Source organism: Galendromus occidentalis, unplaced genomic scaffold (genome assembly GCF_000255335.2).
Source record: "Galendromus occidentalis unplaced genomic scaffold, Mocc_1.1 scf7180000075388, whole genome shotgun sequence".
Lineage (NCBI taxonomy): Eukaryota > Metazoa > Arthropoda > Arachnida > Mesostigmata > Phytoseiidae > Galendromus > Galendromus occidentalis.
The window spans coordinates 253,987-279,815 of record NW_003803378.1 but is presented as its reverse complement, the minus strand read 5'-3'; the positions used below and the strand labels follow the sequence as shown (position 1 = coordinate 279,815).

Here is a 25,829-nt window from a genome sequence, read left to right as displayed (position 1 = left end):
AAAGTTCCATGCTTCAGCTTCTTCTGCTCTTCGCACGGGGGAGTCTATCCGGATGAGGGCAAGTCCTTATCTATACGTGCAGTGGGCAGGCCTTGCTTCTGCTTGCTTGGATGGTTCGCCGCTGCTTTGGGATGCAAGCTAATGTTCAACGTTATCAGCTGACGTGGGTCGAAACCGTGCACTTTCTTCTTGCTCTCATTTTCACCCCTTCGACAAAGCGCCTCGACCGTCCATCGTCTCCGTAATAGGGTGGACCACTTTAATAACTTTAATTCCGTACCCCCAAAGCCACGTCTGAGTCCGAGACCTGCAGTGAATTTATTTTTTAAAGTTTTAAACGGACACTAGTCGTGCGATTGAGTACTGGCTTAGTAATTCAGTTTGTCCCAAAATCCACGGTGTGACGAATCAGAGCGTGGCGGCCCCCAAAGGGAGAGTGGACCTGGACCCTTTCCGAGCAGACGAAAGGAGGAAGGCAGCGGCCAACCAACGAAGCAACCAGCCGGCCGGCCGGCGGACGGACCGGCTTGCTTGCCTTCCTGCCCGCCAGCTAGTTTTGCCATAGCATCCTCGCGCTGTGTCATTGTAAACATCGGAGCCGGCAGAGCATGTGCCGGCCGGCGCGCGAACCATACCGCATTGCTCCCTAAGGTTGCGGCAGAGGCTTTTCAATGTCTTTCAATTGGAGCTGTGACAGAGCTTTACACTCGATGACAGCAGTGAACTTTTAAGGGTAGACACCTGTGTCAGCGTTTGCGTGATCCCACATCGTTGCATCGGTGAGTTTCACGAAATTTTCCCCGTCCTTGAGCAAGGTCCTGGAAGGGACGATAATTCGACAGCATTGACTTTGAGAGTCATCCATACCCGGGAGAAGAATTTTCCCGGCGCACCGAATCCTGTATATATATGAACATCGGGATAATTTGCATTCCGGAAGGAATGACGGGAGGACTCTACTTGTGCCTCTGGCGAAATCTCTTTCTGCCGGAGTTCGTCGAGAAACTGAGGAAAAGAAGTCCACGACGCGACACGATGCTCGCCTGTTCCAATTCGTTCGCGATTTCTGTTTGCCTCGGAATTCATCCGAGCGAGCTCTGCGTGGAAGTGTTAGGAGGGATCGGAACCGCTTCCTCCGATTTCCGAGCCGGCACCGGATTCACGGAAATTGAGCAATCTTCCGGAAATCAGTTTTTGGAGCGAAGCTCTAGTTTCTCCGTGAAATCCGAGTTGAGAAGAGTCGGACCGCTACAGTCCAGAGTTCTTTCACGTCTCCGATTCCATCCGGTCCATATGCCCCTTCTTCTGAGTTGGAAAAGCTCGGACCGATAAGCCATGGGTTCGGCGGAGCGAGTGTTTTTTTTTCTCACATGCGATGTCTGACGAGGATGAAAATAATAAATCAAGAGCTCTGTATACGCGGGTGGTATCGGCGAGCGGGGGTTCCTGGAGAAATTCCGTCCAGACCGCGGACTTGCTCGTCTCTGGAGAGCTGATCGCGATCGGCCGTTCTTGTTTTTGGGTTGCCTCTATCTGATTCGTGTGTCGACCGAAACCTCATTCTGATGATCGGAAACTACCAGGAAATTGAGCGATTCTTCGTGCTTTTTCTCATGACTATCATTCCGGGATTCCATTTCATGACGATCGTGGTCGACGAATTTTGTCTTCGATTGCGCCCCCCTTGGGGCGGCTTCATTGTTCCGATTCCACGGTTCTGCATCCTCGGTTGGCTAAGCTTCAAGGGCGCCGCGCTCCGATTAACTCTAACCTGGGATTCTGTTCTACCTGAAAGGGACGAAAGATCTCCGATGGGTTGACTTATCGACTCGTCAATTGCAGACAGTCGTAGTGCCCCGTACTCAAGTTGCTGATCGTCAGTCGACCCAGTGTAGGAGTTTCACATCCTTGTTTCCTCCACCTGTGAAGAGAATCGGTGTTTTGCCTTCTCATCAAACAGAGAACTTCAATTCGATCGTTGATGAACAGATTATTCGTATCCTTTGTGGGAAGTCGAGAACATGTGAAGTTCTCTAGTCGGCGAATAAATTCGCGAAGCGAGCATTCATCATCGCGTTTTCTCCTGAAATATTGCGAGCGATGTCAGCAAAGAAAAAGTTTTCAAGGGAACTGTGTTGCTCCTTACAGCGACCAAGTCGCGAACAGCGAGAACAAAAAACTTCGGCATGTCGTTTCGGAGATAAGAAGTAGCGAGTGGATTCAGGGGAACCGGGTATATTTCGGACCCGGAATCTTTTGTGAGTGAGTTTCTCCGTTGCGAGACGCTCGCGCAGTGCAGCCGCAAGATTCATTCCTTCGAAGAGTTGAAAGTCGCGTCGGAACTGCCCTGTTGATTCCCCAAATCTGAAGAATCCTTATGCCCCCCATAGGGCATGAGGGCGCTGAATTACCCTGCTATGGCGACATTTCGTCAACGGATGCGTCGCAATCACGATCAAGATGTCTTCGCCGTGTCACATTCTTGCCGATCCGAGAGGCTCTTTCGCATCGATTTTGAGATCGATGATTGATCAACACGGTATGCGAAGATCAGTGATTGATTAACTCAGGCATCTAGTCCGGGAATTTGATGATGCAGGAGCGGGAATTCGGCGGAATGAGAATGTCCGGCACTGAGGCCAGCGTCTAACGTCCTTCTGTTTTCACTCGGGCTTTCCCGGATGCTCGAAGCCTCAAGAACTGAGTACTCACATTATCGGACACGGAAAGCTCCCGAAGAAACAAAGGGTCCAAAGGAACTTGGGCGCTTGAGCCGCTCACTTGCCGCTTTAGAATGTCGGTTGACCGATAAGGTAGTAAGTATTATCAGTCGATGAGTTATCTTGCTCATTTGTTCGTCACAAGTCTTGATCGACAGACAGATCGATCGATTGATTGCAAGCGCCGACAGACAGGGAGGAGCCAGCGAATAGAACTTTCGACAAGCGAAACTTCAACAAAAATTATGCTTTGTGATTCGTCGTAGAAATTCATACCGGATGACATGCACAACATCAATCGTCTCGGAAGTCTCGCGTCCTGTCACTCAACGCTCCATCGAACTCCCCGTCGAATGTCCATCGGCGACCGATCGGGGGGATTTAGACTGTGGAAATCTCTGTGACTCTCTCCGATTCACGATTCGGGAGCCGGAGGGAATAATGCGCAGACAAGGATTTCTCGTGACGAGAAAATTTCAAAAAAAAGTTGCGGTCTACGTGGAGTTTGGAAGTACCGATAGACTATTGCCCTGCTACATTCGCACCAATCATCCCATGTACTTTGCATCCGGAATCGCTCCTATGGGGGAAAGGAATTCCCTCAAACCCAGATTAGAACGTTCCGCATAGATGAAGCCGTGAACTGAGAAGCCATACACCCTTAGCCCAGGAGTACTGGCGCGAGGCTCCTGGGATTCTTCCTGCATTCCCCCTCTAATTTTTCTCCTCATGTATTCGAATGCTTGTCCGAACGTATGAAATTCCTTTGACAGCTCGAGATCTTCCGCAAGAATTCAGGGACGACGCGGACGAGTCCCAAAGACACAGACAAGAATCGCGCCTCCCGATGTCGCCATGGCATATTTGAGATTATTCCCCCGAAGTCCAAAAGCCCCAAATGGAAATCATTCTCTCCTCGAATCAGGAGTCGAATCGTTGAGAGATGCAAATTAAAGGAAAAGAGGGGTCCATACATATATATGTTTGTCGATCGGCAAAAGACTCCGCTGCCCCGTAGAGTGACGGAATGAAGCCGTTACCGATATCGCGAGCTGTTATCTGCTCCTTCGGCTTCTGTTGATTTTTCTACCGAACTCCTTTGCGCATCTGCTCACCACGAAGACGATTTACGAAATGGTCGTGAGTTTAATACACGCAGCTGAACGAGACGGAGACACGGAAATCCATGCTTTGACCCAAAGATTTCCGACGGAAAACATTTCATCAAACACGAAGAAGAAACGTTATTTTAGGAACGAAAAATCGCAGAAGATTTTGGGGACCGAGAACAGCCACCGATGATGTCAAGATGTATCCAGGTTCGATCTTGTCTCTGGCGGTTATAAATCTTCTGGAGGATTACGTGAAATTAATTCATTTCATCCCTCTCTTGTGAAAAATAATAAATGCAATTGAGACTCCTGCCATCAACCCTTCCACGAGTCACCTCTCGTTCGTGGAAGACCTACAGAGAACCCTTCCAGAATCGGAGATTCGGGGAAACGTCTACACATGAGCTTAAAAGTCTTTCGCCGTCTCTCCGATCGATCGGAGTCAGAATAGCACACTAGGTTTATTTGCCGTTTGGCACAGACACTCTGTTATTACATTTGCTGCCGTTGTTATCCCCATGGTTGTCTTCATTATTGTTATTATATTATGACCGTCGGTATCACCGGCTCCTTGCCGCGTCATAAGCGAACTGGCTCCGCATCTTTCTTGGAGCTGGCCCGCGGGAGTGAGCTGGCGAGCAGCTGGTCTGCAATTTTGGTCTGGCACCGTCGAAAGCGACCGACGATGGACTCGGAGTGGTGGGGAGAGCCTCTCAGCTACCACTGCTTTGTGTACATACATATCGCCCGTAGATGTATTTGCTCCGTTCCGCTCGCCGTCTCCCTCCTTCGTGTTCCGGACGATTGAAAACGATTTTGGATAGAGTTACAGCGATGTTCCTATTTGCTCAGGGTGGGTGGGGAGCTCTTTACGCGGGAACACTTCATGCTACAGTCTCATTGCACAATAAGTGATATCGATCACTTTGGCTTGTGAGATGCCATGTCCTTTTTTCCTCCTCCGTTTTCACTCGAGCGATGATTATCATCCCGATCCTGATTCTGCGAACAAGCCGCTCCACGCTTTCTGGAATTTTCATCTACCTCTAGCTCGTCTACCGCAATCTTTCGATCTCTCTCCGCGTAATAATCCATTATCCGATGCCGAAAAATGTCAGCAATCGGACACCAATCAATGCTTTTCTAGATCCCAATCTACAAGCATCGATTCGAGACGTCATAATTAAACAATGATCCCGTATGACGTCACCGGACCGCTCGCCGGACCGCTTCGCTACAATGAAATCTCGATCATGAGCGCAGCTGTTCCGGAAGGAACTCTCGTTCAAGAGCCCTGACGTCCATGCAAGCGCATGTTCAAAAGCTACTCAACCTTTAGAAGGACTGAACTTAGACGAACCGCTCAACGACGTCAGATGGGTAATTGTTTAAAGGATCCGTTCAAACACTGCGGATCGCGGCGGCTAAGGATCGAATCCGGAGAAAGTTTTGCTTAAATGGAAATGATCGCGGCGACAAGCTTGTGAAAACTTTTCTCTCCCTTTGACTCCCCGGAGACTCGGCTCCGAGAAATTTCGAGGGAATCGGACACTTGTTTCAATCGAGTCGGAACTTGTTCATTATCGGCGGACGGAGAAAGCGCTCCGGGAGTTCTCCTCTGGCGCTGGCGAACGCTCCCTCGACCGGCTCGGGGCTTGCTTTCTGATTTATTGAAACAAAAATCGAATACGATTCGCGTCATAGTCCGATAAACGCGCTTCCGGGAACCAGTCTGTCACTCTAGTCAGCATTTTGACACCAACGAATGCGAGTATTCGCATTCACATGCGAAAGTTACATTCTCTGTGAATAAATCCCGAGATTTCTCGCTGCACTGAATCAGGCTTCCTGAGTACCGGTCATGCCGATGGTGTTCAGGGTCGTTAAGGATGAAACCCGAAGCGATTTCCGGTAGCGACAACAGTTACCCAACCATGGGGATCATGTGTTTAGCTTGCATCTTGCAATCACTCATTCATTCATTCATTCATCTCAGTCGTCGTTCGTAGTCTGACGCGATAGCATGAATGAGTCGCCTGATACGGAATATGGCAGATTTACGCACACAGAATAATCCGGGAACTCCCTGACTTCAGCTCGTTGAGCCTTGAGGTATCGGAGCTCCAGTCAAACCGGACGCATAAATCAAAAGAATTAATCCGCCCCTGTTGAGGTTATCCGAGAATCTACTGAGAGAGAGAGACAGAGAGAGAGAATCGACGTCGTCAGGCACCGTGACGGCCGCTGCCGTAGGTCCATCTCACTCTGTGGGGGAAGAGGGCATAAAAACCGACGCTCTGAGCTCGGAGGTCGCTATCTATTTTCTGCGGCTGCTGTGATCTCAGCTGCTACGAGAGATTCGGAACTGAGATCGGTAGTCGCATGGGCATGGAGTAGTTCCCTCAGTATATTCTTACTCTCAGCTAGCGCGGGGGCTAGCCTCTAGTCTCGTCAAGTGTGCAACATCTCACCAGATGATCTTCCGAATCAAATGCTCGGAATAATTGGGTCCCTAAATCGAACACGTGACGCCAGTGAATCCATTCACAGGAATCAGTTTCGGCAGACATCTTCGGCGACCTATAAGCCCGGAATCGTGCCGACGATCCCGATGACTCTTGACGTTACGGTCTCGTCGAGACCCGTCGGCAAGCCCGTCAGTCAGTCAGTCAGTCAGTCCGTCCGTCCGTCGGTCCGTGCTTCCGTTCTTTTGTTTGTGAGCGTATGGGTCGATCAATGTCCAGAACAATGTTTTGTCTGCAAGTGTCGTCGTGAAAAAGATCTCACTATGCAGCGACAATGGAGTTTCAAGTGTTCTGGCTCTCCAAGTCCGCGAAGCTATTTTTGTTCACAGGCTAGCTGGAGAGGCTCCTAAGCACACTTCAACAAGTTGCGTCCTCCAGCTCATCAGGCCGAGTCATCCACTACCGCTGGCCATTCGTCGAGTCGAAAGTTTCTATGGCATTAGACATAAGACAGAAAGCCACCAGATTGGTTCTCGGCGGTGAAATTTCGGCTTTCTGGAACCGCGACGAGCGGGAACGTCTGACGTCGCTGTCGCCGCCGTCCCACTCCGGAGTCGTCGTGGTCGTAACCCTCAGCCATCTAAGCCGGCATCTGTGTGTAGAGCGAGTCAGACATCGAATAAGTCTTCGGGCTAAGCGGAGACGACCTGGACGCGAGGTGTTTTGGGCGAGATCCATTTGGGAAGCAGCAATTTGAATGCGACTACACGGCAGCCAGCAACAAGACTACCGGAGACGTTACATCTGTCATCGTTAATTCAACGCTACCGCTGCTACTGCCGGCTGAGCACTAGCACCGTCGCCTTGAAAGGCCACGCTCAGCTTGGTTTACATTCCCGATTTACCCTACGTGGATTTGTTGTCGGAAACGATACGTTCAGAGGAGGGAGGGAGACATTTCCCAAGCAAATTCTTTTCGGTCCACGTCTCGACAGAGGCAGCGCTGCACGTCGGCGGAAGATGACTGTTGAATAGCCACACCGACACTGTGTCTTCTCGAGCTCTTCATGATTGGATGATCTTTCCGCACTCATTTAGTACTTCATCGAGAGACTATGTGTCAATGATATTCATTCGCTTTCTTTGTTTTCTCGAATCATCATCCTCTCGCTCCCCTCCTTCTCGGATAATGGGTCATCTCTTCTCTCATTCGAGGAGGCGAGAAACATGCAGACCTTGAAAACGAATGTCAAAATAATTGCTTTTATTTCGGAGCCTTACACAATGGGAACGAGCCCAGTCTTGGGACGAAACCCGACATCCCTGGATTACCGAACGAATGCTCCATACCAGAGGGCCCGGATTGGGTGTCCTTGACTTTCAATTTGATCCTATCGAGTCGGATCTAGATTCGCTTGGGATAGCTTGTGGATGGTACCCTTCAAATGGAGTGGAAGAGCCAGAGCAGTCGACTCTCTTTGCTCAGATACTTGTCTACGTAACTCCGTGGTTCCGAAAAAGGTGATGAGTACTTAGAATTGATCCCCTGTCACCCTTCGCCGCTGTTTGAAGGATCAATGGCTGCTTTCGAAGAATCTACCGTCATACGAGGAACGCAATGATCCATTCTAATCGGATTGAATTTTCTTTCCTCAATGATTCCTCATTGCGTCATTGAGTTGTCGATATTTGGGGTCCTTATTTTACCGTTCGTAAACTCGTTTGTATTTTCGCTTCCAAGCGAAGCCTTCGTTCCGCTAGTAAACTCGCGTCCGGAACTCGTCTCCGCCGGATACAGTGGTCAGAAGACTACGTTGTCATTACAGCCCATAGGAATTGAGCTCGACTCTGACCTAGCTTCAGAACTAGTAGAAGTCTATTAGAATCCAACCATAGTACGGAAGCGTGCCGCCTGGATCCGAGCTCTAGTTTGACTTCCAAATTAGAGCATCCGCCAGGGAACTCTTCTCCGTGCGGAATCGTGTCGGGAGTAAATTGATTTTAAAACAAGTGTTCCCTGATTGTGCCTGTGAGAGACGAATCAAAGCGTCTGCCTCTATCGGGACTGCTCCGCGGAGGAAATGGATACCCCGACGATTTTCGGCTTTTCAAGGGATACGATGCCTCGGGAGAGGAATCGAGATGTGGCGCTGGAGCTTCATTGGGAATCTCATCACCAAATTCTTCAAGAGCTTACGATATTCTCATCTTCTGGCAAGACACCCAAGCTCAATAATCGCCCGAACGGTCGAACTGAGCTCAGAACGATACTTGAGCTTGGCTCTCCTGAGAGGTCAAATGACTTTATGCCACACTATCGGATGCTTCATCCGTAGCCAATTTCTAGCCCTGCCTCCTCTAAATCTAAATTCCCATGAGCTGCTTCGGGTGTGATGCACTCCATTTTCTAGTGAACGATTTTTATTCGGCTATCATCACTCTCCACCATTCAAAACGGCGATCCGATCTCATTTCAGATGTTCGAGTGTCGGGCTCCGATGTAATTCTCCGACTTGGAATGCTTTCTCCGAAAGCTCCGAGACCGAGAGTGAAATTCATCAAGCCGACGGCATCGGCTCCAGTCGTGTGTCTTCTGCTGTTGCTGCTGCTCTTGTTGTTGGCTTCGGATTTAATTCCAGCGGTCGAATCGAATCACGTGAAGCATCATCGAAAAGTTCACGATGGCCACAACCCCAACGCTATTCACGAGCTCGGCGACCCTGACTTCGGTGAGTGGCCCAGCTTACCAGATTCCCTCCCTTCCCCACATTCTTTCCAGAGTAGCTGATTTTCGGGAGATATTGACACGAAAATTCGAATTCCCTCGCACAAATCACACACCTGTTTTGTGTCGCATCATTTTCGATTGCTCTCCCGAAAGGATAGAGACAATTCTCCCGCCCCCACCGCAATGCCGTAAATTCGATCCTAGCCCTCGCGGAGTGCGTCTCATTGAGAGATTCAAGGCTCCGATTCAAGGTCGCACGTGAATAGCGTCGATGGCTTATGAACTCATGAGTCGTAAGCTCTGCATTTCTTTTCTCGACAAAGTAGAGGTTGACTTCTTCAGATGCTTGTACGCGGTGGCTTGTTTCAAAAAATCCGAAACGAACGTTTACGTTAGCTGGAATAGAGAAACGCTTAGAATAACACATTACGACTATCGAATGGTAAAGAGCGAAGCGAAACACGAGTTCGAAGCAACACCCTGGTCAAACATAAACCTCTCCCTCTCCGAGGAGGCTCAAGCCTTAGAAGTCATCAAGTTCAGGCAGACTCCTCCAGAATTAGTTTGAACGAACGCATTCCTAAGACCGTAGCTCGATTTGAAGGTGGGAACTGATTTCCTAACAGAGAGATTCCAGAACCCTACATTGCAGTGCCGAGTTTCTTTCGGATCGGGATACGTAGATCCGAGGGGAGCCTCACTCTAGGCGGGAGCACACCCCAGGAAACGTGAGCGCCTCGAGTCCTCCGCCTGCTCGGATCGATTGTATCCGATTCCAGACAACATCCGAGTGTTGCTCGCGATACGACATTACTGTCCCGCCCGAGGTGTGCGGAAAAGACCGGAAGGCTCCCATGTAATAGGTAGGGGCGCAGGTGGGCGACGAGGGGCTCGAGAAATGGAGCGTATCCGAATGCGAGCCGCTTGACCTCTACCCGCCGCGAGTTGAGTTCCGGTAACCTTTCCATGCGCCGTTACCCCGCGCCATTGGAATCTCCGGATCACCATATCCCTAACGTTCTCGGTAGTTCAGCGAATTCATGGGGACCCGACGAACAATCCCCTGAGATCAGTTTTCCGACTCGCTGGAATCAACTTTTCCCGAGTTGTTCGAGTCTCGCCGAATTCCGTTGGCTACCCGTGTTCAGTTGTTGCTCTAGTCGTTAATTATTCCATCAAGTCCTCCTAGGATTACTGCCTCAATACGGCTCTCGTGTACCGTTTTCGTGAGAAATGAGTGCCGACTCAACATACGAACCCTTCGGCAGATCGGAGCTGTGCACTTCATGAACGAGGAGAAAAACATTTTTCCCTGATCTGAGCGTCGAATGCCCGGTAACCTCGCTTGGATAAGGCTCTGATTGATGGACCGACGAAGAGCTCGCCGAACATCGGTCGGTCCGAGAAAAAGCTACGGGAAGATCAGGTTTGACCTACGGGGAAGATTACGAATCGGAAACATTGCGGATTTTTCCCTGACGAACAAAAAACCTTCCGTTCCGAACAAGCGTCATCGCCGTCTTCACGGGACCCGTCCGGCGCCCATTCGTGGTTTTCGGCGTCCAGAGCGATCTAAATGATGAAATTATGAGATTCATTATACATCTCGCGCTCGATTTCGGCCATTATCATCCCTGCACCCGCCTAATCTATCATCCGAAGATACGCCCTCACCGGCTGGTGTCTGAGGTGAACATGATCCGACGCCGCGCAAAGTGCTCGATAAATGGCGCATTATAAAGAGGCCGAGTCGATTCGCTCGCATCGTGAGATAATTCCATGACGGATTCACGGACTGAGACCTGTTCTCGCGCGCCCCTTTGATTATTCAACGCATCGCTCAACGGACATCGTACGGCAGACAATTGGCTGGCCAGGTTGCTCTCCGGTATCCTTCTAACTCCGCGAGCGCTCTGTCAGAGGAGAAGTCGGAAGGGGGAAGAAAAATTCTCGTTGCTTTCGAGTGGATGTTTGTGGATCTACGATTCTGAGTCAAGATGCATGGAAGAAAAAGCTCCATATCAGCGTTGGAAAACACTATCCGAGTAGATTGCTCGTTCGAGACTGAATGTCCGATTCTTCATTCTCCGAAATTTACAGCCGGGCAATCCTGAGAATCAGCCAGAGCTGTCTCGCCAAACAGTCACCGCTCTCGTTTATGTATCTTCGGTCCAGAATCAGAATAGGATGCAATCGAATTTGAAACACCAACCTTCGTCGGCTATACCGAAAGTCAAGCGACATCAGTCGTTCGGTCGTTTGAAGCCGCCACAAACCAGCGGCGAGCGCAGAAATTTTTTCTGTGGCGTCCCTCGCCGACCAACCATGTGTCGGCGCATGCAGTTATCTATTGAGCCGGGCGTCATTGTTTTGCATTTGGCTAATTGCGGGTCGCCTCTGGAATTATGTTTTGATGCGCAGCCTCACGCATCCCCTCTCCTCCATGGTTCTCATCAGAGCTAATGCTTGGAAAATTCGCCTGAATCAGAAGATCGCACTCCAAACGCTTCCGAAGTCGAATTCCCCGCCAAGCATTCGAGATTCTCCGCCTTAAAACAGACGGGATCAGATCTTTGAAAAATGATCATTAGTTGGAAATCACCAAATCACTATCATGTCGAGACGTACGACGCACAGTGGTCCGGCGGTGGCCAAGTGTTAGCTCCCCAGTCGTTCGGCTCGCTGTTGTTTTTTCTAGTAACTCGTCACCTGACAGCACGAAAGAAGCCATTGCCACTCGCCCCTTTTCGCAAATGAGTGATGTTTGAGCCTGTCTACCCTGGATCGACATTTAAGGGAAATAATATAGTAATATCATTTCTCGATGCTTCGTCTAAAGAAATCTGATTGAGGTATAGTTTCAATAACAATGAAACCTGGTTATGATTTTCGACTCCCTCCGCCTCGCGTTAATCCCTGTGGAATCGAATGTATGATCTCCTAGAAGAATTTCCGATTCTGTTCCTGGATAGCTTCCGAATCTGCTGGTAGCTCCCCGGAAGCGAAGAGCTTCCTCCGAGCATACCGTTTTTTCAAGGATAAATCGGCAATTTTTTGGAAAAACATCGAGAAACGAAAAGAAATTTTCTCCTATTTATCGATCCAAGGTAGACAGGCTCAGATCTGCTCCATTTGCGAAAAGTGGCAAGTGGCAATGGCATTTTTTGTGATGTCTGGCGACGAGGTACCAAAAAAACATAACAGCGGGCCGGACGACTGGGGAGCTGAAACTTGGCCATCGCCGTACCACTGTGCGTAGGAGGCAATCCTCCGATAATACTCTCTTGGATCCGATATGGCTCCCAACGTTCACATACTCATCAAGCCTCCCATCCATTATAAGCGCGATGCGAGGATTCTGTATCCCCCTTCCTCAAAGGCCCTTCAGCAGAACTCTGATAGGATCATTCGAAACACATTTGAACTACGGGACCTCGCAGCTCGATGCCTGGGCGATGCGCTGGTGTTCCTACGGAAAGACGGATGTAGCATGTCAATTCTTCGAGGATATCCTACTTAAAAGATCTCTCATCTACCGGCATCGGTGATTGAGTGTTTCGCAGAATGAGTGTTCCTTATTCGCGCTTTAAAAAAAATCCCCTTGTATTTTCCTCGCAATCGCTTTAATCGATCTTTATCAAGGAGAATCGCCATCCGGAACTTGTAGTGAGGTGTAGAGAGATCCGTGTACTGACGTGAGTTCGGGGAAAGAGAGTCATCATCGCCGAGCGGACATAAGATTGACGGAAGGATGAGGAATCCTCCTCACCGGAGAATTGGGTATTCGAGTTTTCTCTGGCCTAGATAGCAGTATTTCTCGATGACATCACTCGGGACTAATCAGATCAGGCGGGACGCTTCTGCCTGATCCATTTCTGCCCCCCCCTTCAAGGCGGGGGCGGAAGATTTCGACTACAGCCGAAAAAATTCGGTGGATTCTCGCGAGTTCCAGTGAAATAGGCTCATTCACTGTTCCTTTTCTTCACGAGGGAGAGACGATGGATCATGCGTGTGAGTGGTCGCCTGCGAAATCATTCAGGGCGACAGTTGACGATCCGATCGCACTTCGCACGTCTGGAGCCGGTAGTCCAGTGACTCGTCTAATCCTAGCACCATCTGTTCCTTCCCACAGTGCTGACCTCCCAACCTCCCTCTCCGATCAAGTACGATAGAGCTATCTTCCGTCCTAGTCGAGGTAGATGCCGCCTCCGCATGAAAATTCATTGACCATCCACTCGGTGGAAATCGACCGTGAAAGTTAACATGGGCGGTAGTCGCAGGGCGAGCTCAACGCGTGATGATAAATGCCTTCGACACGGATTCTAATGAAGACGATGGAAGGGAGGACATGAAAGGACTTCCCACAGTCCCCGAAGCGTTGACCCGGCCCGACCTGAGTCGGTGAGCGAAGCCGGAGTCGGCGAGCGCTTCTCTCGGGCTCCGGCCTTTAAGTCAATTTGTCAAGGCGAGACCGTTGCGAGACATGCAGCGCGAATTAATGGACACACGAAGGTCGGTTCTGTTCGGTTAGTCTCCCGACTATGCCGCAAAGAAAATCATGGCCGCAAAGTAGCCTACCCATCCGATGGGGTAAGACTACCGCCACAACACCTCGCTGGGATTCTCCAGGATTCGAATTCGTCGCGAGGAGAGATTGAAATATCGACTAGTGGTAGAGACGAGCCGGCTCTGTTTCGAGATTGTTGCGTGACGTTTGGGAAAGATCGACGTCCGGCGAACAGATATCAGAGATTCGGTCTCTGGCCTGTCGGGCTTTCTAGAGAAAGGCCTTCGAGCGACAAGCGACTCGTCTGACTGAGCGTCGAAAATTTGACACGCTCCGCTGTTGTCCTCTCGTCCGGAACGACACGAGAATCGTCTCCCTTGACCAAGGTCGCTCCCAGAATCACTCTCGGCGATCGCCTCGCCTACCTCTCCAATCGTTCTATTTCGCTCAAAATTCCCCCTCCCCCTGCCGGTCTCTGCTCCTATATTTTCATTCGTATACTGTGTGGCTGTAAGATGTTGGCCGATCCGCCGCTCCCCGAGAAGTGTTGAAATTTCATCTTCAGAGAGTCAGGGGCTGGCTCTCGATGACGGCTCCATTGAGCGTCAAGGTCAATGTCCTCGGCACGACGACGGCCTCACCTTCCGATGGGAGAAATGTTCTATTATGTTCTCGATACATTTCGTTTTTCGCCACGGGAATGAAGGAGGGGCGAGCGGAAGCGGAAACGAATATATTTTTTCCGCTCCGCTTCCGAGATTCAGATTCGGATCACGGTTCGCCTCCGGCGTTTATGGAGGATGCTTGTTCGATCCTCTGCGTCTGCGTTAAGGGATTGCTGTTCCTAGTCGATTACAGTCTCAGCTGGGAGGCGTTTCCGGAAGACTTCACCTACAAGGAAAAAAAATTAGGAAAATAGAGGCAGCCTGAAAATGATGAATACCTACCTCTACAATATTGAGGAATTTCGTTAGGGGATTTCTCAGCGAGGAGTCAGAAGAACGATGCGGACGGCACGGGCGCAGAATCTCGACCGCTCTTTCCGCCGTGGGCCTGCAGCGGATTCCGCTTCCGCGCCGTTCGGAGGATGCCGGTCTCGATAAGGAACTCGTGAAGGATTGAGACAGAGCGGATCGTAGTTTGCGACTTGCCGACGTCACCAAGTCGTATCTAGCCCGGAGTCGTTTCATGTAGTCGTGTCCGATTTTGTTATCCTGGTCTCAGCTCTCTATGACTGTCGACTCCTTTTCCGATCCTTTGATAAAGAATCTTGACCTGCTGTGTGACGTAATGTCTGAGAGGACTTGTTTTCGAATCTTACGATATCTGCGGTTTTGGGTCATACACGAGCATTCGTGTCCATTCAGGTTCGTCCGATTTGACGAATGACCGCGGATAATTTTCCGTAGCACGGAGCTCCTCGTCGAGTCTTCATCCTCTTTGAGAAGATCCATTAATCAGGTCTTGGGAGAGGAAAGATGAACAAAATGGCAGCTTCGTGACAGATTTCTGGTGCCATGCGGATCAGCGAGATAATTATTCATGATTCGAGCTCACGAGACCAGAGGGATCTGATGCAGGGTATCCGATGACGGTCAGGAATCCACGGATAGCTTGCTGAAACGTAGGAAATGTTGATGCTCCGCGTTTGAGTGGTCCATGGATGGAATATATCGCCGACCCGTATGATGTAGAAGTGTTTAGTGGTCCGATAGACTAAGTGATAGTCTTAGGGTGATCGCAACGAGTTAAGGTTTGTTTCCTTTGGAAGCGAGAGAGCTCTGCTCGCTCAGCTCTGCGCGTGCCGTGGCGATTCATTTATTTCGTCGAAAGTGTGTGACGAGCTCTCTCCATCTTCTCATCGACTGCGCAGCATCGAGATACAGCGCTCTCCCTTCCCCTGCCCGAGCTCGCGGTGTGGATTGTGGAGAGACTACATCCAATGTCGGAAGTCGTTGACCTTTCGAAAGAGAAACTCCGGACCGAAGGTACGGGAGCAGGGCTCTCGGAAGCGTGCGCGAATTTCCCACGCTCAGAAGCGCCAGTTAGAGCTCACCCGCATTTTCCCGGCATGCTTCCTCGATGCGTCGGATCCGGCCATCGAGTTTTCGGGAAGAAACGAAGGATGCATTCGTTCCGGTGACGCTTCCGAGGCTTTCTCGGCCTCATCCTGGCAAGTCAATATCGGTCGCGGAACAGATAGCCAGTATACGAGCCGCATCGCCGAAGCTCGTAGGTTTACGTCTGCATATTGAAAAGATTGTAAAAGTGTTTCTCGGTCGTCGCAGAAGCAACGCTGAATTCGAGCGTTCAGAGGAAGGGTGTCTACGAAGCCATTGTCCGAATCCTCGCATACATATATGTACATGCAATAACATTTTTCAAACCGATGATCGCTCCCTCTCACAAGCACTTCACAAATCGGCACCGACCGGAAAAATGATGACCCAATTAGGTGTATCGGTCTCGAGGACTGTCTTCCTCCGGCAAGGAATGGAAAGCTTGCTAATCGTCACGCGGTCGGTTTCCTCGAGTGACAGCACCCACTTGAAGCCTCTGCTTGCCAAGTCCAGAAGAGCTAACACGACTCAACAGCGCCAAATCATCGGGGAAGAGAACGCGTCCGAGTAATCGGTTGCCGATTTGTTTACCTTATTCTCGTTCTCGCCGAGTTTCACGCTAGCACTCTTCAATCGATAAGCATGCGTAATTGTGGTATCTGTTGAGATTACCCTCCGTTGTTGTCGATTGCTTCGAGAAACACAACACTCGACTTAAAGGGCCAATCGGTGACGGACGGCCGGTCGGTCGGTCGCGTGAACGATGCGACCGACGGATACATATGATACGAGCAGAGATACGGAGTCTAGCAAGTGAATTAGTCTCAAATAGGCCAGCACTTCGAATGAACTAGATTGGCCTGAGCTGGGCTAGAGTTGGGAGTGGGACGTCCCGCGGCGACTCAAGTGCGTTCTCATGCTGCGTCGGTCGACACGTCTCTCGCTCCATACATTAGATGCCGGAATACGGGCTACCGACCTAGAGCTCAAGCGGCATTTCAGTCAGACTTGCCGGTCGGTCGATTCAGAAACGAGCCACGGATGGAACTAACTATCAACAGAGAACTGTTCCCCTCTCTTCCGACGAGTCGTCTGAACTGTCGGAATCCGTGCATGGCCGAACCCTGCGGAGCTTCCGGACGAGAGCTCGCGGGAGCATTTTTCGTTCGGGGAAACGTTGGGAGAGAGACAATGCATCTCTCACAATTTTCGCAGCCTATCATGAGTACCTTCATTTACTCTTCTCGGATTCACTCTGATTATTAGGAACGTTGGGATGCGAAGCGGAATATTTACGGTTTCGCCCTGAAAAGGAAAACATATTTCTCCCCCTATAGGGAATCTCGGTTGCTCCCTCCTCGATTCCGGAGCGAAGCCCAAATCCTGAGGTCTCGACACGGCACAGGTCTTCTTTTCAATGCGGTCTCATGCCGCAGTCCATCAACGAAAATTGTAATTCCATGGAGCGTCGGTTTTATCTCAACGGGAACTAGAGAAATCGGTAGGAGAATAGCGAACTGTAGCGAGAGAAGTGCGATGGAGCGCTGCCACTCACGCAGGTCATCGATCGAGCATCCAATGCAATTCATCGTCTCCACCGATTAGTACACTGAGAATGTCTTGTCGAGTTCCGATCCGACAGTAACAGAATCCGACTGATGAGTGCATCTGATCGACATTGCGTCGCGCGACGGCGAGATGAATGTGCAAAATTATTCACGGAATCCCTAATATTAGTTCTCCGTCACGCGGACTCCCTCCAGTACGAGGCACGTCGCCTAGCGGTGCCGACGACGTTGAAGTGATTCGTCGTAAAAGGCGATTCACTTCCGTTGGGCCTTCTCCTGAGTTTCATTTCCTTCTGACGCCGGCGCCGTGGTTGGTCCGCCGTCCGGTCTCTCGTTCGATGTTCCGGACTCTCAGAAGCACAGAACGAACTCATTTCGGGCGAGGAGCTCCGGTTCAGTCATCGCTCCCTCGTTCGGTCATTCGCTTTCGACGCAATGCACAAGAAAAGCCAAACTAATTTTGAAGAAATTCCAAAAGGCGAACGAACGACCGACCTGGCCCGCTCAGGCGACCGGATACACCGCATATAAAATGAGCGTCGTTTGTTCCCCGACTCCGCCCGCAGTTCCAGCGAGTCCCTCCGAACTCACGCTTCTAGCCCAGAGCACCCTCCCACCCGGGCGAGGGGGAAGAGAGGGGGCAGGCCTCTTCCAGGGAACTGCGGCGTGCGGCATGGGGAGATACCGCCTGCCGTGCGAGGTAGCGGCGTAAAAACCGTCGTCGAGGCCTAGCCTCGAGTTTATTGTCGCTTCCGTTGCGTACCTAGTTCTTGACTTGTTCGCGGATCTGTGTGCATGGCGATTCCGCTCTCATGATCCTAATGGCTCGACGATCCATGGAGGACCCTGACGACAAGGATTCAGCACTTACCGGCGCGTAATACGAGCTCACGGGAATCCGTACCCCGTCACTATGGGGTTACGGGAACGCTCCACCATGGGATCCGGTCCTGTGACCGCTTACACGGACCGTTATTTAGAACAACGGAGAAGGTATCGGTTTCATTTTTTTCCCCTCCAAAGATTGAGACTAGCGGAAGCTTCGTTGTGTTCCTAAATCATCGTCAGCAGAGCCCTGAGAGAGGAGCGCACTAGGACGTCTCGCGATAGAAAAAAATCTTACTGAAATTGTCCTGCTCTCCCCCTCATCAAAGTGCAGTGCGGAGGCGCCTCAACCGACGCTTACGACGGCTCGACAACCGCCTCCGTATATAGTATACTTACACTAGATCGTCTAGACAAAAGAGTCCGAGGCGAGAACTCGCTGTTTGTTGAGAATTCATGGCTCTGTTTCTCGGCGTGCGGATGTTAAGGCTCGAGTGGGAGCGCAAGCGATCGGCGCCGAAGGAGCGAGCGGGTGAACGCGCGACTTGATGAGATTTCTCGTCCTCCCTAGCTCCCCGCCTGACCCACCCCCTTCCCGATAGTCCGCGACGAAGCAAAAGCCAGAGTAAATAGCGCAAGCGGAGGCGTTGTTGTTTTACGAGACAGAATCGCTTATTCCACGAAACTGATTGTTTCCCGTGTTTCCGGCAGAATCTGAGATGCACGGAAGCAGAAAGCGGACTACAGACACGGTGCATATCACGAATATTTGAAGATCCGAGAATCGCTCAATAGATCTCTCAAATAAAAATCAGATTCCTGATAAATAAATAAAAATGAATAAACGTTGGATTCGCCATTGCGATCGGGCATAATTATGCTTACTTGCACGCGGCAGCGTCGGTGCACCCTATTCTCCACGTATTCACATTGAGAAACGTGGTTCGCTGACCGACTGACTGATTGAGCGACCGACTGACTGACTGACCGCAGCTCCCTTCCTCACCCATTGAGGTACGGCGAGCAAACAGCTGTCGTTTCCTTCTTAATTAGCATATACTACCTGCCCTGTCGTCATATTGGTGGCGGGCATGCGCCACGATGGCGGTTGTATATGTTGACGTCGTCATTGTCCAGGTCGAGACCATGCTGCCCATTGTTGAGGCTATGCATATCCCTAATCTGACGTAAGCACAAAACAGCGACAGAAAAGTACTCATCGAAAAACATAGGCGATCGCGCAGCCACCACGATCGATGAGGTGGATGGCTTCACTCTCCTCCCATCTTTCCTTTCTAGGTGCTAGGTCTTCCCGTTCCCGCATCAGGAGTTTTTCCTTCGGTCTCCGTTTGGGTGAACGAGTTCTAACGTGCGTTAATCGGTTTCAGAGCACATCATAGAAGATCACATCGTCCCGACGCGGTCAAACTGCCAGGCAACTCATTTCCCTTGCGGGAACTCGACGACTTGTATTCCGAGAGAGCTCCATTGCAATGGCCAGGAAGACTGCGAGAATGGCGCGGACGAACAGGGATGCCGTGAGTATATGCACGCCATTCATTTCCCTCCGCTCCATTCTGTCACACCTAACCCTATCTTTTTTTATCCCACATTCAACTCGCCCGACGATCTCATTTGCATGGGTGGGCCGAGCGCTCGAATCCTCAATCTCGACGCGACGTTAGGCTGGCGACACAGAGACCAAGGCCCGGGTTAGAACACGTCAGACGCGCAATTGGTGGCACCGGGGGCGTGGGAGGAGGGAAGGGCGCTGGCGTGCTCTCGCGTCAATGGAAGCAGAACGAGCAAGGACCTGGGCGACGGCAGGACCGTCGACTGAAACAAAGACGGCTTCGTTCGCCTTTGCAACTGAAAGTGGTCGCTGGAAGGTTATTGTTTCCTCTTTGGCTGATTTTGACCACCTCTTGTCTCTGTGACATTCAGTCTTTCAGTCAGTCAGTGAGTCAGTCAGCTCGCACAGCCGCAGATACCACATTCGATGACCCGCGCAAGGACGAAAACAGTGACGGAAGCCATCCGTGACTGTGTCCATTGAGCGACGTGTCTGGAGTGGGCCGACATTGTCCTGGAAGTCTGGGATGGATTTTCGTCCTCGTTCCGATCGCCCGGGATCCATTAGCGCTTTTCCCGATGTCGCGTCGCATCTTCTCGAGCTCCCTCTCTCCAGGAGCGCAGCCGCAGAAGGAAGCGTCGTTCGTACGCCTCGGGGATCCCCACTGGGAGCGTCTCGACTTGACGGCCGGATAAATCGCGCCGCGATTGCGTGATTGCATCATCGTCTTGTGCGGATCCATAAATAGACAGATGGATCAGGAGCCGCTTTCTCCGTATGTGTGTGTGTGTTCTGTCAAACGACCGGTCGTCCAGCTCCGCTCATTGAAGATTGCATGCGAGCCCCACTCTGCTCTCAGATGGCCCATGTGCCGCGAGACGTTGCGTTCAATGAAGGGATGAATACTAGGCACGCCCGCGCAATCGCCTCGAAGAGTCAATGCCCGCAAATGATAATACAATTGATTGGGTAGGACGACAGTCATCGACATCAGAGGGAGAAGCGACGGGACCGACGGAATTTCTCGGCTGATTTGTGAGCATGAGCTACTCGGTTGATTTCACGCTGGAAGGCGGTGAAATTTTTCCCATGCGTGTCCTGCTGATCACCTGCCCTCTCCACCGGGCGAGCGCACCTGCGGACGGAGAGCCGTCTCGATCTCGCGACAACAAGGGAGTCACCATGAACGAGAAGATGGACCGGAAAGTTTCTCGGGGCGCTCAGGTTTCGAGCGATGTTTGTTGTCTCGGTCGCCGCAGTTTTTCTTCCCGACTTTTTTTATGGTCTACTGACCAGCCAAGCCGGTCTGAATATTTTCCAGAGACACTTATGGCTCGCGGCTATGTTCTCCTCGTCGTTTCCACCACGTTTTATGGTGGTGCCAGAGATCTCAACACCATCGACACTAGCCATCTTGGAACGTCTGGGTAGCACTCCCGAGCGCGGAGGGGAAGATCAATTACAAAAGGAAACAGGGCGAGAAGAAAAATCATTTTCGAGACCTCGCTCTTGAGGTGTTCCATGTCCGAAGAGCAGAAACTTTGACAAACTCGCTCGAATGGAGAGAAGAAACGACCACGAGTGTCAAAGGTCAATGTGAAACGAATGATTCGAACGAGGGAATCCCGCTCGACGAAAGGTTTCCCGCAGGAAGCTGAGCGAGATTGTGTTGACGCTTGGGGAAGAAGCTCTTGAGGGAATGAATCATCATAAAGCATCAGCGAATCGATTTGGGAACAACGACAATCATTTTTCATTGTTTACTCTCGAGAGTGGGCTGCGAACGCGCCGCGAATGAATGACTGGAAAGTGTTCGACGGTAGCAAGCTGACGCGGACTTCCGAACGACTTTTCCTCGTCGCCAGATGCTCACTGCTGCTACTAACTCTGCTTCGTTTTAGTCCCCGACTCTCCATTTTCCTCTTCCCACCCGTTCTCTCACACTGTTGAAACCGGTAGGCAAGACAGCGTAACACTGGCTCCCGGATCCATTCCGATCCCGAATGGACGCTCCTATTATTATCCCGAATGACGGAGGTACATACTATACTGGAAGGGCCCTCGTGCAAGAGATGAGTGATTGTGAACACCATCGTCGTTACCGGCTCTGGACCTCTGGCGACTGACGCAGCGAATTTTGACCCGCGATGAACCGTGAAAAATGCTCTGGACACCTAGAGGCTAACTCACGCTTCCCTTCTCCCTCGTCATGGGAAGTGACTCGCGGTTTGCGGTCGTTTTTCCAGCTGTTCCGTCTCGTTCTGCGGCCAGAGTTCGAGTCGCGCCCTGGCGCAACTTGCGCCACGGCGTGGCGTTCTAATGAAATTCGTCTCTGGAGAGCCGGGGGGAAGAGAGCCAAACTCGGCCCGCTCTCGTTCGGTCATTCATTTTTCCTTCCCCCGTTCGTTCATTCATCCAACATTCATTCATTCATTCATTCATGCGTCCGTTCAACGGGCGCGTACAATTCAGCCCAGAGGGCGGCAGGAGATTTTCTCTCTTTCTTCGGGACCGCTTCGCTCAGTGAGACACCGCAACTCTAAACGAATGCCGTTGATTGATGTGCGCGGAACTAGGATCTAGGGACCAGGGATGGGTTATATTAGGAAGGGCTACACTCGGCTCTGTGCCTGCTTGTATGGGTGGGTGGCCGATGGGCCTGTCAGCTGGACAGTTGGTAGACTCGCCACCAAGCGGCGGCGGGGATGCCAATTCGACACCAGGGAGTACTAGATGACAGACGAAAGTCTCATCCATGCATGGACCGTAGGGGAGAGCGGCTCGGCAAGAGACGCTGCGACGAACAAATCAACAGAAGCTTCTCCAATTATTATTGTGGAGATCGCGGCGCTTCTCCGTTCTCATTCGACGTATCGCTCTCGCGGTTGCACTAAGCTCTGCGTAGTTTCAATGTCCATCGTCGGTACTTGTTCGATTCCGTGGGAGATCTCGTTACGAGTACCATTGCGTGCAGCATCCCGTCATTCGATGAACTCCACACCGCGCCACAGAGGATGCGCTGTGATCGGAGGGTCGATGATTTCTCCCTGCGTTATGGGACCGTTTTCGTACGGACCTTTTCATCTTATCAAAGCGACCGATTTTCCACGACTCAACGAATTTTAGGGAATTCATCGTGGCTGGGGTCGAGAATCGAGGTTCGGAGATTACATTGGGAACAGCATCCTATATAGCGGGGCTACACGGCCTACGTATCGCCTCGGAAATTCCTCATCGTCTCGAGAGACATTTGTCGGGGTCACGGTCAGTTACCCAGGTTAACGGGGCGATAACAATTGCAGAGGATCTTTCGAAAGGCATCATCTCGGTGGGTGGCGTGGTCAAGTTCGATTTCACGAGTTCCACGATGAGAGAAGAGGGCGAAGACGATGAATATCAGGTGAGTTTTTTCTCGGTTCCTTTCGGAATGTTTTTAATCAGATGTCCATGGTTCGTTTCGAAAGTAAGCGGGACGAATCGGGTCCGGGCTCGTTTTCTTTTGTCCCGCATCGTGAGGAAGAATTCTCCGTTCCATGATTTACTTCTCAGCCCGAGAAAATATAGAGCATCGTCGCTCGAATAATGCTTTGCCATCATCATGCTTGAGAGAGTTCCGGGAGAATTCGCATGTGAAGGGAGTAGTAGACAATGGAGAAAGTGACGTTCGAGACGCGAGATTCGAATCGTGTTCGGAGAAAGGGAGAGTCAGATATAGTGGGGAGAGATAGTCGTGTCTACCGCTCCCCTCCTTCCATGTCTGAGCTCGCACTCATGGGTGAACGATAGTCTCTGAATATTTTCCTCTGGAGACGCTATCTGCGAGCAAGTCAAGATAAGATCGGCGACAGATTTGACGGACAGGTCAGCTGTCGAAGCAAAAGGATGAAGCTGCCTGGATATTGGCTTGAGGAATGGGAGAAGGTCCCTCTGAAAAGCTGAGCGATGATCGATGTAGGGATTCTCTAAATCGCTTTCGGAAGTCTTAATCCCTCTGAGGGGGGAATGCAGAGGGATGAGGGCTCATTCCAGTACTCTAGAATTCTATTTTCTTTCCAGCCACCCTTGTGCACGCCGAGTCTGGGACTGCCCAAAGGATGCGTTTGCCATATTGGCAGAGATGGCAAACAATACGTTAATTGCGCAAACGTTGAAGTGAACAGCCGATTCAACGGAAGCTATCCGCTCGTTCAGAGACTGTGAGTACCTCGAGTCATCGAGTTTGGGGATCTCATCCGGGTTCCGGGTCTATCCAAACGAATGGTTTGAGGAGGCATTCGATCGGGTGCTTCCGAGGGGATCAACACATTCCATCGACTGCGAAATAGGACTTTCTCCACCATAGGAATAGCAGAAAACGGTCCTGAACGAAATCTCGAACGGTAGCGAAACAAGGTTTATGGATGCTATAGGTCGTTGATCGAGGTCGCTGGATGCTGTTCAGAGTCTGCTTCAATTCCCACATTCCCCTCCCCCTCCCATCGTCATTTCCGCGGGAGTTGCCCATCCCTGCCATGAAGTTGAGCTGAAACCTGAGTGCGAACATTTCGTCAGTGAAATGACCACTCTCATTTTCGTGGACGAGATGCAGCCACCGTGCCGCGGTACCACGGCTCTTTGATTTGAAACTGAAAGCGATGACAATCAAGACGAGCCGGTCCGGGGAACATCGCTGGGTTTCTAAGCGCTCCCGCCATTCCGTGTCTGCTGTGTCCACGAGAGTCTCCTATTTCCTTTGCTCTCGCTTCCTCCCGGCGAGGAAACGACTTAAGAGTGGAGAATATGGGGAATGTATTATCGTTACGCCGAGCGTGACTCGAATTCTAGATATAAGTTTGCAGGCACGGCGATGCAGTAAAGAGAAGAAACAACAACCGTTGTTCTCTCGCCAGTCCTTGCTTCCCCGCGTGACCTCTCCCGGTGCGGGTACGGGAGGCGGCGGTTCATCGTTCGAGCATTCTGTAAGAGCCCAGAACTGCCCTCTCAGAGTGCGTCGCGAGACCTCTGAATCTTGGAATAGGAACGAGAGCCCTCAGATCATTCTCATTCATCGATAGAATATTCGAATTATACACGGCATATCTTTGCACAATGTGTTTTTGGTCACGCGTGTAATGTCAGTCGGGTCACATGAAGCGCTTCGGGAAATGCAATCTGAAGTCGACTATTAGCCGGAACGAATTCTAACTGAAGAGCTGCTCGTGTTTCCAACAACAGTTGTCAATAGTCGACCACATCCTGTTCGAGCCGACGATGACACCAACCGTTGTTTTCGGCGTTTAAAATTGAGCGACCACATGAGCAGCACCAGGAGCGTTGCCGAGGGTTGGACAGACATCAACATCCACTTACAAGCAGCGGACGAGTCTCCTCGACTTCGAGACAGCAATATCGCCAGAAAGTAACTTTCCTCGATGCATATCATCGTCATCTCACTCATTCATGAATCATAGGTTCACCACCTCCGAAAAATTTCTTCATGACCTCAGCAATTCAACAGCTCCAAGCTAGAGCTCTGGCCTTGAAGCTGCTCAAGTCAGGTCAAAGTTTGAAAAGCTGAGTCTCTCATCGTACGGGGATCTGGTCCGACTGTGATTCCATTGGCGTCGTCGCAAGACCCACAGAGCCGGTGCCTATAGTAGAGGACAGAGTTTTGAGCTCTCTATGATACGGTCTTTCACTTGCGGGCCCGGTATCATGGAGAAGAAAAAACGGCACGCAGACGGGTCATAATTTCTTCTATACTTTTCAGCGTCGTCCAGGACAGCTATCTCGGCGTCATAACACCCGACACTTTGGCTGGTTTCACGAATTTGAAAATCTTGTGAGTATCGAAGAGTCTCTGAATCGATCAGGAAAGTCGAAACGAAAGCAACCGCCCGCGACGGGAATATATCGAGTATCGGTATGCTTAGATGCGGTCAGCCAGAGGTTTCCACGGGTTCCGATTCGAATATTCAAAGCGTAGCGTTTTCACGCTCGTCAGCCCTTGGATGAGCGATAAATATCTCCAATCAACACATGAATAGACTGATCTTGGTCGATGACGAATGATAAACCGTTACGACTGATCAAGTCGTGAGCAAGACAAGGCCTTGTTCGTTGCGCGTCATCGCGGAGCAAGGGATCCGGAGCAACGCTCCGGTGTCAGTGTGCTCACTGATTGGGTATGCCTCGGTAGTTCTCAGGTTGTCGAGCGAAGGTTGTCGGCGCCACTGAGCAGGCAGGGCATCCGGACGATATCCGTACGATTGACATGTGCTAGACATCGCAG

At 50.9% G+C, this 25,829-nt stretch overlaps 1 protein-coding gene across 1 annotated transcript in view; it reads left to right on the top strand.

Moving 5' to 3' along the window:
- Lgr3 (Leucine-rich repeat-containing G protein-coupled receptor 3) overlaps positions 1-25,829 on the top strand; it is a 53,016-nt gene that overhangs the window by 5,379 nt on the left and 21,808 nt on the right. The window contains exons 2-6 of the mRNA XM_029111074.1: positions 19,285-19,291; positions 19,374-19,523; positions 22,861-22,958; positions 23,615-23,754; positions 25,308-25,379. Coding sequence (XP_028966907.1) covers positions 19,285-19,291; positions 19,374-19,523; positions 22,861-22,958; positions 23,615-23,754; positions 25,308-25,379 — 467 coding nt within the window. The remainder of the gene's footprint in view (positions 1-19,284; positions 19,292-19,373; positions 19,524-22,860; positions 22,959-23,614; positions 23,755-25,307; positions 25,380-25,829) is intronic.